Genomic DNA, 15,604 nt, shown 5'->3' on the forward strand with positions numbered 1-15,604 from the left:
ACATTTTATTTTATTGTAATTCGAATTCTGTCATCAAAAGCCGTATCTTAAGAAATAAAAGAAGCAATAAAAATACAGTTGAAAATCATACCGCTTCTAGCACAGCACATCACAATTGCTACAACAGGCAGAAAAACCATTAAGTGGTTCTGCCAAGACCCTCAGCAGTTTTCAAGTGCTCTGCAGGCGTAGGTAGGGTGGGAACCACTGATTTAGTTTGTCACATTTAATTGCACCCTTCCTAGCTGATATGATCTGAGCTAGGAAGTGGAGGTAGATTTTTTTTAGCATTATACAAATTTAGAATTATGAAGGCAAAGGCCATTCTCTTATTTCATCAGTCTGTTTCCAGATCTCATTCTGGAAGCTCGACTAGAAGTCACAAGCCATGTTTTGAGCTTGTCTCAAGTGAGCACGTTCAGCGAGCTAATAAGGTGGATCTCAGGTTCCTCTTCATTATCAAGTTTGATGTCCAGCCCTGTGCCATGAGTTTACATCACGCCTCCCTCCATTTCCTAACCCTGAAACCAACCCAGTCTTGCAAACTCTTGGCTCTTTTTCGCTACTGCAGTTGCTCGTTCTGCTGATCCATGACAGCCGCCGCTTCACCGTCCGCAGAGACTCGGGGACTCTCTTCATCTTCCTCCTCCTTTCTGTGCTCTGTGGTGTATTTCAGCTCCAGACTCTCATCCGGCAAGCAATACAGGTCAGAAACACAAGAAGTCTATGAAAAACTAGGCAACCCAGGATGGCAAAGGTTGAGGTGGCCCCAGCAAAGCCACCTCGGGGGTTATTCAGCTCTGCAAGCCTGTCTGCTGTGGTTCACCCATTCTAGTTCTCAGGACAGTCTTGAGGCAGGGGGGAGTGGGAAGAAAGGCCAAAAAGAAGCTGCAGGAAGAAGTTGTCAAGGTGCACAGACTTTAGCCCTAATTGCTTGGGAAGAAGTGGGTCCAGCTCCACAATTTGGTTACTTCCACTAGTATCTCCCATTTGCTTTCTTCTCTTGCAGGGCTCCATCACTGATGTGCCACGTTTTAGCTTCTTCCTTGTCTCCTATGGGCTTCAACTTATTTTGTTCTTCATCTCTATTGTTTCCGACGTTGCCCCTGAAATGAAGGAAGCTGCAAAGAAAGTGAGTGTCTTCAGCTGCATGCACTAGACTTGTAGGATAACCTTTGGGACAGGAACAGCCATTGGTATTCTGCATGGTATCCCCACTTTGTATAGGTTCTCGGAGCGGGCTTGATGGGATAGGGAATGTTTCCACATACCAGCTCACCAGGAAGCTGGGTTTCATAGGCCACACCTGGCTGCCTGATGGACTGTTTGGTGGGAGTGGTCTCAAAAGGAACATTTGCCATATGTGTCTTGAAGGCTTCGTTTCAAAAGGTGACAGCCAAGTTAGTCACACTATTGTTCCCTGAATTTTTCACCTAGACATTCTGCCTCCCGTGTTTTTCAGAACCCAGAGATTGTGGCCTCTTTCCTGAGCTTCCTCACTTTCCAGTGGTACAGCAGGTATGCAAATCTGAGTGGAAAAGATAAGTGTATTACATCTAGGAGAATAAAGGTTAGGGTTAGGGTCAACTAATCTGTCCCATTAGTGCAAGGATTTCTGCTTATGAAACAGGACTTCCCCCTGCTCTCCTCCCTCTGTGCTTGTGGGAGATTTGCAGTCAAACCTAACAGTGCTAGTTAGTATATGAAGGGGTTAAGACCACAGAGTTCTAATCACTAGTGTAGGCTCCGTGAGGTCACACCCCCTCTTCTTCTGAGAGGGAGGAAGTAAAGCTTATTTCTTGTTCTTCTCTCTCTCTCTCTCTCTCTCTCTCTCTCTCTCTCTCTACGCTGCAAGCACTGGAGGCGGATGTGCCTCAACTTAACTCCTATCCTCAGACATGTGTCTGAGGCTCCTTTGATGTATTTCAACTAAGTATTTTACCTGCATTATTTTACTGCTGTTGCATAAAGGAAAATGCATGACTGTGACCTCAGTTAAGTATTTTTAAACTTACTTCAGCGTGTGGTCTGTTTCATTGCATGAGGGTAGTGTGGCTCAGCTGCTTCATGCAGCTGAATGGAAATGAAAAAACACACACCCTTTAATGGCCAGTTCCTATGCTTCATTAATCTGCCTAACAATGGGACTTAATACTCTGCTAACTGGGGCTCTCTATGTGCTAGCCCTGTGATTTAAAAACAGACACCAGCCATTTTTTCTTCTGTTGTTATCCCACACATGTGGATCTCTAAAGGATTAGATATAGTTAATTTCCTCTTACCAGTTCCCATCAGTGCATACCCTGCACCCTCTGGGGAACCCTGAAAACAGATTTAAGGGGGCACCAGAGGAGGAGAATGTTCTGCTGTGCAAGGAGAAATCCTTGTGCTGATGGAATGTCCACTTAGCACTATGTCGGATTCCCCCATATGGCTTTTAGCTGAGTGTGGAGCAATTGGAAAGTGGGGGGAGCTGAGGATGGGAGAGCTAAGGGTAGCAAGAGCAAAATGCTCTGGATCTGAAATATTTGCATGGTGGGAAATGCCATACTGCAATGTAGTGTTTTAAACCAAGCTCCTATTTCAGTCTTTTATTTCCTCTGCTGTGTCTAACTAGAGGGTCTAGCCTGTTGGAATTCTTCATTCTGTTCAACAAGTGCCAACTGATGGGGAGCTGGCAGCCTCTCACTTCCCCCAAAGCCCCAGTCCTTGGATACTGGGCTCATTTCACTGTTGTGCCTGAGTATGGTCAAAGCAACTAGTTAGTGAGCACCTGAGTAAATCTGCTGTACCTTTCAGGATGGTGCTCAAGGGCTATCGCAAGCCGCTAGAAATTGATGACCTCTGGGACTTGAAGGAAGAACATAAGACGGGGAAAATTTTAGGCTCGCTTGAGAAGAACATGGCAGCTGGAATAAAAAATGCTCAGCGGAAACTGGAGATCCGGCAACGGAAGAGGAAACTTCATTCAGCAGCTACTGACCAGCACATGAATGGCTTGAGCAAAGCCCAGAGTCAGGATGCATTGGTTTTGGTAACTACTGCTGCTGGGAGAGAGAGTGGGGCTTACATTTCAGATCCAAATGCTGGGCTGAATGGGAGGAAATCTTACACACAGGATCCCCAAGCCCACTGCAGCTTAGAGCTATTTGGGGGGCCGGTGACAATATCACTGTGCTTTACAAGTGTGGGGGGGTCTTCATATAACAGAAGCTCCATTTTGCACAATTTAGGAATTGGACATTTAATGTTGCGGTCCCTATCCTTTGAACCCTGCGCTCCCCTTGAAAATTAGACAGGTGCTGTCTCTATTGTCTTTTTGGCATCTATTGAAGACCATCTTCTTTTGAGGAGCCTTCTAAATTAATAACTTTCCCAGTCTGCATCTGTATTGGAATATGTTTTTATAGTTTATAGCTTCTTGTTTGCCACCCTGGGGCTCCTTTGGGAAGTAAAGTGGGATACAAACTTATCAAATTAATAAATCTTAATAAATAAATACGATGGCTGGCTTTATGTGGCAGTTGCCCCACCATGAGAGTTGGGGCTGCTTGATGCCTGCCAAACCTAAACCCTGCTCTGAATTTAGGAAGAGAAAAAGGAAAAAGGCAAGAAGGAGGCAGACAAGAAAGACTCTCGTGGAGACTACGCGAAGAGCTGGCTGATGGCTTCTATATTCCGAACCTTTGCTGGGAACCTTATGAAATCAGTGGCACTCAAGATAGTGCAAGACCTCCTGGTGTTTGTGAGCCCTCAGCTACTGAAGTGAGTCCTCCTAGCTCCACTTTTTAATTCTGAGTTTTCCTGGTGCCCTCGATGGTGGGCAATGGGGTTTAAATAAGCTTCTGATACAGGAAGATCTTGTCACTGGCTGGAAATCCATATATATACGGTCCATATATACGGTCTGGACCATCCACACACTAATGAATTCCTTAAAACATTCTCACGGTTTTAAAGGCACAAACTATGTGCCTGAAGATTCCAGGCATAATTAAAACAATTTCCTTGCACTTCTGCTGTAAGATGGTGCATTAAGATGGCTGTTTATAGATGAGGAACATTCTGAGAGAAAGCCGGGGTTTGGATCTGAAAAATGATTTTCCCAGGTCCAGGTTTTATACTGTGGTTCCATTTTAGCTGTCTCATATTAGTTGTCCACTATAGGGGATAAGTAGCAGAGCTTGCTCCAGGGAAGGACATAGTTTGGTCTCTGCATTGAGGAATAGTGATGAGTTATGTTTTAGACTTAATTGAGATATATCCCTAAGGCTGCTATCACATATATACTTAGCTGGGACTGGACATAAGTCCCACTGAGCACAATGGGACTTATTTCTGAGTGGACATGTATACTAAAATTGTCCACTGGAGACATGGAGGTGTTCAGGAGAGAGCCACAAAGGTTGCATGTGGCCTGTGGGTTGTCCACATGTGACCTATGGTTGCATTGCATGAGCCTGGTTGAGGAGGAGCCTGTAGCCTGGGTGTGGAAGAACAAGAGGCTGATGTGTAGGGCTTGTGGCAGGCAGACGTGTTATTGGGGTGTGGTTTGTGCAAGTCTGAGTCGAATTTAGAGAGATGCTCATCAATATTTTCTCTCGCAGGCTGATGATCTCCTTTGTGTCAGACCCAAATGCCTACCTTTGGCATGGCTACCTCTATGCAGTGCTGCTGTTTCTGACCGCACTGGTGCAATCCATCTGCCTACAGCAGTATTTCCAACTCTGCTTTGAACTGGGCATGCTCGTACGCACTGCTCTTATGGCTGCCATCTACAAGAAGGTCAGTTGGGTCCTTCGCCTTTTGTGGGTGCTGCTTTCCTTAGTGCTGACCAATCAACTTGGACTGCTTTCCCCTGGATCTTGGGATGGAGGGATCCTTTGACATTCACACTTCTTCGATTTTTTGCAGTGTAGTTATCCAGCCAAGGAATGCATACAAAAATGCATGCACTGGGATAAAGTTTGCACAAAATGCATATATAAGTGATAATAGCACACACACATGCATTATATTTGGGGAAACAGCTTTGCAGAGATGTGTACATTAGGCAAGTTTGCATGCAAATGGGTATATTAGGAGAAATTCATACTAAAATGCTGATGGATTTTCATGGATTTTATTTTAAAAATTGCAAACCAATGTGGAGGACTAAATTGAATATTGGAAAAGTGAGAAACTGAGACAGGAAATTGCTGACAGATTTGCTCATCCTTAGTGCTTTGTGCCCTGGTCCCTAATGGCTATGGCATTATCTGGTACCCCTAGTTTTTACAGCCACTGTTGTATCTGCTTTCAGGCCCTTACCGTTTCCAATGCCACACGGAAGGAATCCACGGTGGGCGAGACGGTGAATCTGATGTCCGCAGATGCCCAGCGCTTCATGGACTTCACAAACATGATGCACCAGCTGTGGTCGGCTCCCCTGCAGATTGTGCTGTCTATAGTGTTTCTGTGGTTGGAGCTGGGCCCCTCTGTGCTTGCTGGGATTGCTGTCATGGTCCTGCTTATCCCCATCAATGCTGTGCTGGTCACAAAGGCCAGAGCCATCCAGGTGAGGGAAGGAATGTCCTGAGCGGGTGGGGAACCAGCAGCGCCTTTTTGTTTGAAAGGGCTGTGAGGTCAGTTCGGCTACAGAGGACAAATTCGTAGGTCAAGCGTGTGCTCCAAATGCTAACCTTGAATTTTGAATGTAACTGCCCTGTGTCATTTTTTGCACTGGGCCTCAGTGAGTAGATTTAATTCTATTAAAAGCAGCCTATTAAAAATAGTCTGTCCGGTTTATTTATTCAAAATCCTGAAGTCTGATTATCCCAGTTTAATGTAGATGTTTCAGACCTTAGGACAAGACTGAGCATTGTAATCTGTAGAAAACACAACTTGAAAAAAAGAGACAATGCATGTATTTGTGTGTGTGTGTGTGTGTGTGTGTGTATTACTGAGCACTGTAGACCTCTGTAGAATAAGTCCCATAGGGTACAGCATCAAACCCCACCCCCCAGCTTCATTTCAGAGATCTATTGGAGAATTAAGGGCAAAACTATGGCAATGTGGTGCCTCTAACTGTCAGAGACAAAGCACAAATGACTTGTCCCTGGACCACGTATTATGTGGGGCTGGAACAATGATCAACTCCCTCTTTGCAACTTCTTTGCGCAGGTGAAGAACATGAAGCACAAGGATGAGCGCATGAAAATAATGAATGAAATTCTCAGTGGCATCAAGGTGAGTAGCAGAGACCAGCTTGCTCCAACACATTGGTGAGTTGGCTGTATTGATGGAAAGTTCAATGGATTTTTGTGTGTGTCTGACCTTGCATTGCTTGCAGCACAATCCTAGCCACGTCTACTGATAATTAAGTCCATTTGAATTTGGTTAGGCTTACTACTCGGTAAGTGGAGTTTGAATTGCAGATAAGGCAGAGGATAACAGGGAGTGTTGCCTCTGATCTCCGCCAGAAGCCTTCCCAAAGCAGGCATGCAAGGTCAGCGCCTGCTTAGCCTTTGCCTGCAATGTGTGCGTTGGGAAGGGGCTTGTGCTGGAAATGAGACATGGTAGGATGGAGCCCTGCTCCTGCTTTCTCTGGATGGAAAGCTCTGTTGAACTGAGCCCCCATATCTGACCAGAAGCATCCTTTCAGATCCTGAAGCTGTTTGCCTGGGAGCCGTCATTTGAGAAACGAGTCGGAGGTATCCGGGCACAGGAGCTGAAGCGGCTGCTGCGCTTTGCCTACCTGCAATCCATCTCCATCTTCCTCTTCGCCTGTGCTCCTTTCATAGTAAGACAGCACACGATTTTTGTTCCTTTTGCTCATTCCTTGCAATGTAGAAGATGCCCCTCATCCCATGACTCTCCTTCCTTAGGTCTCTGTGGTAACATTTGCTGTGTATGTGATGGTTGATGAAAACAATGTTTTGGATGCGCAGAAAGCCTTCACTTCTATCTCTCTATTCAACGTCCTGCGCTTCCCTCTGGGCTTCCTGCCATTGACATTGTCCTCCCTGGTACAGGTGAGTAGGCTGGTGAGGGACCTATATCCTGTAACTGAGGTGGGAGGGGGAGCCTGACCCCAGTTTTGGTGCTCACACCCTGTTCAGAGAGAGAGGTGGTTGGGTCCTGGGTTGTGCAAATGGCACTGGGGCTCCCTTAGCTTTGGGTTGCATATCATAGACTCATTATCAGTCTGTATGGCAAATGTCTCTCTCAACAAGTCATGGAGCACCAGAAAGCACCAAGCTACTCCAGTTTTGAGAGGGTCTTTGGCAAAGCGCCCCCAGGCAGTTTTACCTGGCAAGGGAGGCAGCCATGACTGGCAACACTCTGATCATTCCTGGATGGCTGAGTTTTAATTTCCCATAATGCCATTTAATTTCAGCATAATCCCGTGTCAGAGGCATTGAGGGAAATTGAAAGAGAAGCTCCCAAACCTAATCAGTTGGTGCTGATCATAGCTCTAAAAATGTTTAAAGTGGGCACAGGCATCATAATTGGATTCTGCAGGTACCCCAATCACTGCCTGGCGTGCCTGACTTTGCCTCTACACCTTACAGGTCAATGTATCTACTGAACGGCTGGAGCGCTACCTGGGCAGTGAAGACCTGAACACTTTGGCCATATGTCATGAACCGAGCCCTGGTAATTGAAGGTTAGGGTTTGGAGGTCATAGCAGACAGAGTTCTGAAGCGAATGTAGAAGGCTGGTAAAAATGCGTAAGAAGTCAGGTGTGACTTCTTCTGTGACGGGGCCGGAATCGTTCCTACACTGTCCTTGATGATAATGCTACCTTTTCTTTCTCCTCTAGGCTGTGCTGTGACTTTCTCTGAGGCCTCCTTTGCTTGGGAACAAAATTCAGATGCCACCATTAGAGAGTAAGTCACCATATACCAGACCAATTATGTATGTATGTGGGGAGGAGATTTAGGGATATGTCTGTGATCCTTTGCGTTAAAGTTGTAAGCGGGGGGGGGGGGGGCTTTTTTACCCACTTGCCTGTTGGATAAGGCAGGGAAAGGTAAATCAGGCCTTGAATGATAATGAGAATTTTCTGGTAGAGTTTCTCTCAATTGGGATGGTTCCTTCCTGGCCCCAAAGACCAGTCCACTTCCGTATACATGCTTCTTCCATGTGCTACTTTTCTCCTGCAGCATAAACTTGAAAATTCCAAATGGGCACCTGTTGGCCATTGTAGGACCTGTGGGATCAGGCAAATCCTCGCTGGTGTCAGCCATGTTGGGAGAGATGGAGAACATCAAAGGACATATCAATGTTCAGGTGACAGGAGGTGGCGGCTCTGCTAAGAAGCCCCAGAGAAGCTGGAGGCTAATCTGCAATTCACTGATTTTCCCAAGTACTATTGACTAGATAGATGTCTCCTCCTCTTCCTCTTGCTTCTTCAGGGCTCCATAGCCTATGTGTCTCAGCAAGCATGGATCCAGAATGCCACACTGAAGGACAACATCCTTTTTGGGTCACCCTTCAATGAGGCCCGATACCAACAGGTCATAGATGCTTGTGCTCTCCTCCCAGACCTGCAGCTGCTGCCAGGAGGAGACCTTACTGAGATTGGAGAGAAGGTGCCAACCTTGGGCTTAATGGCAGAAGGGGCAGGTGGTAATCTGGGGCGATGGAGCAAGTAGAACAGGGAGGGAGATGACTCTGATATATGCAGGAACAAGGGATGCTGTGGGTGATGGTCCAGCCTTGCAAAGAAATCTACAAAGGTTCCTAGCCAAATAGTAATGGTTACTAGTGCTCATGTAGCTGTGTTTTTCTTTCATGGCCCATTGAGAGCCTGGAAGAAAACAAAAATATCCAACTCTGTTCTGAATTACAAAAACTTTCCATGGAGATTCTTAAGAGGTCCAATGGATAGCTCAGTTGTTTGGAGTGTGGTGCTGATAACACCATGTTTGCAGGTTTGATCCCCATATGAGACAGCTGCATATTCCTGCATTGAGAGTTAACATTGATCATGTTTGGTTATCTTTGGACATCAGTATGAGGTGTGGGAAGAGCAAGTGTTAATGTAGGCAGCTGTGCAGGACTAAGGGAGGGCAGGAGAATTGTTATTGGGAGAGTGCATAAGGGTAGGAGAAGTCCTGAAAGGGAATTTGAACGGATGGATGATTACGGGAAAATGCTGAATTGCTGTAGAGTATTATAGTATTCACTGTCATGTGGTGTGAGTTTCAGCAGGACCATCTTCATCAGTCAAGGCTGACCGAGCCAAATGCATTGGAGGGGGCTGCTTCTGACTCAAGTAATCAGAGCTCAAGCTGTTTCCATGCACTGAACCATAGAGAAAGCTCAGAGATCCTGGCTTGGCTGCTTTCTTTTGCAGGGCATTAACCTTAGTGGAGGCCAGAAGCAGCGTGTCAGCCTCGCCAGAGCTGTATACAACAACGCAGACATTTACTTGCTGGATGACCCCCTGTCGGCTGTGGATTCCCATGTAGGACGACACATTTTTGACCAAGTGCTGGGGCCACAGGGGCTGCTGCAGCATAAGGTGAGCTCTTGCCTGCCCTGCAGACCCTGTTTTGTGAAGAGCAGATGGAGAAATTTTTCTTTGTTAGTGCTACAAGACTGATACTCCACCTTTCTTCCAAAGCGAACAAAAATCTAGCCAGTGTGGAAGAATAGCATTATCGATTCAGGTAATTGAAAGCTGGCTCCAAAAGAAGTCACTGACTCCAAATGGTCTGTGACTGTTTTCTACAGATGAAAGCTTGCTCTGTCCCCTGGTAAAGAGTGTAGAGCTCAACCCTCTTTGGGACTGAGATCCATATTACTTGAATCAGTAAATTAAATCAACTGCATCAGCTGGATTTGGTGTTTGCTTCTGTTTTGTGATGCTGCCTTTCAATGTGTTCTTAGAAAACTGAGGCAGCTGGCAGAAGGCTAAGTTAAAACAAGCAAACAACAATGCTAAATAAAGAGGATTAGAAATTCAACATACGGCAATATTAAGATTCATGAAAGCCAAATGTCAGGACCTAACCTAGCTCCAAGAGTGGGTCCTGTTCAGGTTGAGGTGTTCAAGGATCAGAAGGGAAACAGATGTGGCCACAGATGGAGTGGAGGTCAAGCATTGGATCAAAGGCAATAGATGCAATTGTAGGTAGTTTGGAGTTCATGCAGATGAAGATCCAAAGGCCAGAGGCATGTGTAGAGTCAGAACCTGGCAGAAAGGCAGCAACAGGGGGTTGATGGGGTCAGGAGCAGATGTGAGGTAGCAGGCTGTCATCACAGTCCAAGGAAAAAGAGTTGGCAGAGATCTCCACAATAAGCTGCTCTACTTAGTGGCTTAGGTTGGTTGCAGTGGTTTTGTAGGGGTTGGCATGTTCCAGTTGGCTTGGAGAGTCAGCTGAGAGTCTTCATGTTGGAAGCTCAGCTTCTTCTTTTCAGGCTGGAGCTGTGTCCTAGAAATTGTAGCTGCTGAGAGGGGTTTCTGGTGCCTGTGTTTGAAGGAGGAGTGGCCATTTCGATGGGGAAATAGATATAGCATTTGTTTTTTTTCAAAGCTTGCAGGAGGAGGATTCAGGAGGGTTAGTTTAAGTTAGCGAAGTGGGCTTTTTGTAAAGGAGAGACAGGTGAGTCCACGGTGTGCCTGTAGAAGCCTTCCTGATATAATGTCATAGGTCCAGGGTACGGAGTGGCTGGGGGTGCCATCTTCTTGATACTACCTCCTTATTTGTGATATGCTGGTTTGTGCCACAGACTCGGATCCTGGTGACTCATAGCCTAAGCTTCCTGGCCCAAGTGGATGACATTGTGGTGCTGGTGGCTGGAGCTGTTTCCGAACAGGGTTCTTACACCACCTTACTGGCTAATGGTAAAGCATTTGCTCAGCTGCTCAACACATATGGAAACCAACAGGAAAACAGTCCTGAAGAGGAAGCTACAGGTAAGAGAGCATTACATTATACAGCAGGGGTAGGGGAACCTTATCAGGATTGGCCTTTTAAACCAAATTTGACAGGTGAGCTGGGCTCCTCACCTGTCGCCTGACTTCACAAAAAAGCAAGGTGCTGCTGAAACAGAAGAAAATGTATTTGATTTAGTAGCGTAATCAGGGAGGCGGTTTGCATTGGAATGTCTACCACAACTAAGGCTTCCCCCCTCTAGCAGGGGTTTCAGTGTAAACCCTTTCCTGATTAGGAAGGGAGTTGAACTGAATCCTGACATATGGAGCAGGATTTAACTCTCCTAAATCCTGTTGCATTGGTTGCACATGCCAACTTTCCTGTGGGGAACTGGTTCTGTTGCTGTTGGCTCCGTGCACTTCACCTGCAGCCGCCCATCAGAGCAATGCCAGCTGATTGACGTGGTTTTGAGAAAATGGCCTTGAGGTCCAAGGTGGTACCACTGGCAGGCTAAGATTGGCCTGTGGCCCAGAGGTTCCTCACGCCTTGTATACAGGGTTGAGGGACACTAGTCAAAGTGACCGTCCAGTATGCATCTTGTTCTGGAGTGAGTCACAGTAAGGTGGTGCCATAAATATGATTTGTAACTTCCATGTATCAAAACTCCATTTTGAACAGCAACGAGACAACTCTTGTGGGGAGGTGGGGCAGGATCCACCTAAGATAAAGACCTGATATAGTGACCTTCAGACTTCATTCTTCCTGAACTTGCCTCCTTCCTGAGTTTCATCTTGACTTCGTCTTGACTTTTTTTTTAGTGGGGATGGAAGAGGACCTAGAACTGGATGGGGACACTGAACCTGGAGCTGAGGAGGTACCAACTGATGTGGTGACCATGTCCCAGAAGAGTGAGGCCAGTGTCCACCAAAAGGACTTCATCCGCAGGTTAGGCCTCCTATGAACTCACAGCCACTTTATTTGCTAATTTGCCTTCCTATTCTCCCCATCTTTCTCCCTGTCTTTCTAATATATCCCTTTCCTTTCTTCCGTTTGGAATTTATTTAAGGCTATTGAGCAAGGCCTTAGGGTTGGGGTAGGTGGGGGGACCAAAGGGGCCTCCTCAAAACCAGAAGTCCTAGAGAATTGTTGATTCCTTCCTAGAGTCTCGTCTATGATCCTAGCATCTTTCCTCACATGGCTAAAAAACTCGCTCAACACCACCACATCCAGTCACCTCATCTTTCACATACTTGCCCAATCAACATCCTCATAGGGCTTGCGGGGCCTGGGATCAGAACGGTTTTGTCTCTGTGTAGCTCAATAATGGGAAGCCTGTGGCCCTCCAGATGTTGTCACTCCCATTCAGGAGGTATACTGTAACAACATCTGGGGTGGGTGGGCACAGGTTCTCTGGACTTGGCATAGCTGATACTTCGCTGAGTTTCACCCTGCAGCTGCCTTGATTCCAAAATTCTGTGATATTTTTCTCATTGGGCATACTCAGATTTTCAGCTTCATTCCAGAATCCTTGTTGATCTCAGCCACCTCTGATGGCCTGAGAAAAACCAAATTGGGTGATACAGGGCAAAACGATGAACTGGGATGTTGGGTCATCCCAATGTGCTCTTAGATTGATAAAGGGTTGCAGCACCAGACAACAGGTTTCATGTGTCATGTATTTTTAGATTGTCACCCTGAGGAACCGTCTTAGAACTGATTTTTGTAAACTGTTCTGAGACCCTTTTTGGCTAAAAGGCAAGGTATAAATACTTTAGAAAAACAAAATGGCAGGCAGGGCAGCACAGCACCCAGAGCATGTGGGGAAGGACGATAGAATCTCTGTCCCTCATCATTATTCTCCTGTGTTAGCCTTAGTAACAGCAGTCACAGGTCGCTCACGATGTCACAGCGAATGAAGTTGAAGGAGAAGAAGCCAGTGACTGAGATAAAAGGACAGAGGCTGATTGACAAGGAGGCCATGGAAACCGGCAAGGTGAGAGGGAGGGGTCAAAATGTTCTCCTGCCTCATAATTAGGACAAATGAGGGTCTCAAAGAGATAGAAGGGAGGAGGGCTGTGGAGACCCTGTCCCAGAGCTAGATGGGGAACAGAGAATGACCACCTTGCAGCAGGTTAGTTGAAGGACTCCTCATTCCATTACCCCCAAGGAAAAAGTGTAGTAATGCTGTTTTAATTAATTAATTAATACACCACCCTTCGTCCGAAGATCCCCGGGTGGTTCAAACAGAAAAATAAAAAATGAGAATACAATAGTGCCGTCTATTTTGGGTTTTGTTAAATTCTTTCTTTCCTGTTAACGTGTCGCTCAATTTTAAGAGACTTTGCAGTGTCCATTAATGAACCCTGCCCCTCCAAGGAACAGTTTAGTCTTTCTGTCCTTATATACTGATTACTGGACTGTTCCTGCTTATTTTCTGGTTAATTGAGTCATATGCCATAGCATATGCTGGAATGTAAGAGGTTTTCAAGGGCAGCTATTTCAGAGTGCACGCAATGATCACCCACTACGGCACTCTGTGTCTGATAACAACCCTCTGCCTTGTAGGTGAAGTTCAGCATGTATCTGCAATACCTCCGTGCTGTTGGCTGGTGCCTGTCAACAATGGTCTTGCTTGCCTACATAGGGCAAGCTGTAGCCACGATTGGCTCCAACCTGTGGCTTAGTGAGTGGACAAATGATGCTGCAAAGTACGCGAACCAGACCTACCCAGCTTCTCAACGTGACCTGCGTATTGGAATCTATGGGACATTGGGTGCTGGCCAGTGTAAGTCTCTGAAAAACAGAACCACTCGAGAAATGTAGAGTGGCCAGGAACTGCCCTGTGCCCTGTTAGTTGACAAACAAATCGGCTCCCAAACACCGAAAACCCGGAAGTAAGTGCTTCGGTTTTTGAACATTTTTCAGAAGCATAACATCCGACACGGCTTCCACTTGAGTGCAGGAAGCTCTGTTCTTGAGCTGGTAGCAGTTTTCAAGGTCCAAAGACCTGTGAAATTTGGACCCACAGCTGAAAGCAATAGACCCATTACTGGGAACACATGGGCAGCTATCCAGGGTGGCATTTTGCAGAGGGCGCCACTAGAGGTCTATAGAGGTGATATCATCAGGGCACAACACCAAGGCAGATGGAACTGCACCATAATTCACCTAGATCAGAGATGGACAACCTGTGGTCTTCCAGATGTCATGGAACAGAATGTCGTGTCCCACCAGCCCTATCCAACATAACCAATGATCTAGAATGATGGAAGTTGTTGTCAGGAAAAGCATCTGGAGGGCCACAGGTTCCTATCCCTGTCCTCTAGTACAAAATGGCCTAAGGCTGTTGATGCCAGTATCTCCCTACACATCAGGTCCTTACCAATGGATGTATTTGTTCCAGCTCTATTCCTGCTGACTTCAGCCCTTCTTGCTGCCCATGGTGCTGTCCGGGCCTCCCGGGTCCTACACGAGCGGCTGCTGTCCAACATCCTGCGTGTGCCCATGAGCTTCTTTGACACAACACCAACAGGCCGCATCGTGAACAGGTTTGCCAAGGTATGAGCTCACGCTCCGCTAGGCTTGTAGAGACTCAAAAGTAGTTGCCGAAGTTTTTAACTGGGCCAGGAGGAATTGGGAAGTGCCTCAGGCTATAACTTGCTGAGAGTGTGTTGGGAATGGGGGCACCTATGCTGCTGCTGCTGCTGCTTTGAGATTCTTGTGGGATCCTATCAGGCTTAGCTTCCAGCCTTCCTTGCACAACTGCACATGTACTCACTGCAGATGTATAACCATTTGGAGGTGCTGCTGGACTCTCAGCTCCATCAGCCCCAGGCAACACAGTCAATGGTGAGGGATGATGGGAACTGGCATCCAACAACATATGGAGGGCACCAGATTGGCACCACCCTTGGCTTGGACCATCCCTTCAAGGTGCAGCAGCAGAAGTAGTTTCCAGACACTTTTGCCAGTTGCCCTTGTTATAGCAGCATTGCACCCTAAGCATTGCAGTCCTGGTTAAAGCTAACCAAAAAGTTTGGGGTTGGGGGATTCAAGCTGAAATCATGTAAACATGAAGAAGTTAAGAGGCAGAGAAAAGATGGGTGCCTTTCATGGTTAGGTTTCCCTGGGCTAGAATTTGTGTAACTTTGGTCTGTTTCCCATCACCAGCCATGACACATGTCTGCCAGCTTTCAGTAAATTGAGTGGTTTAAAAAAACATTTATTTTTAATCAGTGGGACCAAGATAATGGGAAAATAATCTCTCTCTCTACCCACCCCCAGCCCCTGGAGATTTTTCCATTATCAATTTAGATTGTAAAGTTCTTTGCAAGAACCTTTCTGGAGACTTACTTATGTAAATAACTATTTATACTGATATAAATAACAAAAATACTTTAAAAGCATAATATTGAATCTTCACAGATAAATTGTAAACAGATAAAAACATTAGCAGGATTATTGTAATAACCTGCAGTTTTATAAGAGTATATACTTACAGTAGATAATTAAATGAGCAAGTTAAATGAATTTGGATAGGCAGAGTATATTAAAAAATAAATTTAAGGAACCGCAGAAAGGGGGAAAGAAGTCAAATTTTGAAATGTTAAATTGATTGGAGAACTAATGAAATGTATAAATTTGAAAAGTAAAACTAAAAACTGTAAAAGGAAAAGAAAAAAAGCATAATTTCTTAGAAGAATTTAGACCCAATCCAGCTTCAATTTACATCCTCC

At 45.9% G+C, this 15,604-nt stretch overlaps 1 protein-coding gene across 1 annotated transcript in view; it reads left to right on the plus strand.

Moving 5' to 3' along the window:
- ABCC2 (ATP binding cassette subfamily C member 2) overlaps positions 1-15,604 on the plus strand; it is a 31,100-nt gene that overhangs the window by 5,966 nt on the left and 9,530 nt on the right. Inside the window, exons 4-23 of the mRNA XM_083740036.1 lie at positions 572-706; positions 1,010-1,132; positions 1,463-1,518; positions 2,800-3,034; positions 3,590-3,765; positions 4,608-4,785; positions 5,303-5,557; positions 6,163-6,228; positions 6,644-6,781; positions 6,867-7,013; positions 7,554-7,638; positions 7,805-7,871; positions 8,148-8,274; positions 8,400-8,576; positions 9,344-9,511; positions 10,723-10,909; positions 11,687-11,813; positions 12,738-12,861; positions 13,434-13,653; positions 14,272-14,426. Of these exons, the coding sequence (XP_083596162.1) occupies positions 572-706; positions 1,010-1,132; positions 1,463-1,518; positions 2,800-3,034; positions 3,590-3,765; positions 4,608-4,785; positions 5,303-5,557; positions 6,163-6,228; positions 6,644-6,781; positions 6,867-7,013; positions 7,554-7,638; positions 7,805-7,871; positions 8,148-8,274; positions 8,400-8,576; positions 9,344-9,511; positions 10,723-10,909; positions 11,687-11,813; positions 12,738-12,861; positions 13,434-13,653; positions 14,272-14,426 (2,946 nt within the window). The remainder of the gene's footprint in view (positions 1-571; positions 707-1,009; positions 1,133-1,462; positions 1,519-2,799; positions 3,035-3,589; positions 3,766-4,607; positions 4,786-5,302; positions 5,558-6,162; positions 6,229-6,643; positions 6,782-6,866; positions 7,014-7,553; positions 7,639-7,804; positions 7,872-8,147; positions 8,275-8,399; positions 8,577-9,343; positions 9,512-10,722; positions 10,910-11,686; positions 11,814-12,737; positions 12,862-13,433; positions 13,654-14,271; positions 14,427-15,604) is intronic.

This window comes from Podarcis gaigeae (assembly GCF_964106915.1).
Source record: "Podarcis gaigeae genome assembly, chromosome: 5".
NCBI classification, from domain to species: domain Eukaryota; kingdom Metazoa; phylum Chordata; class Lepidosauria; order Squamata; family Lacertidae; genus Podarcis; species Podarcis gaigeae.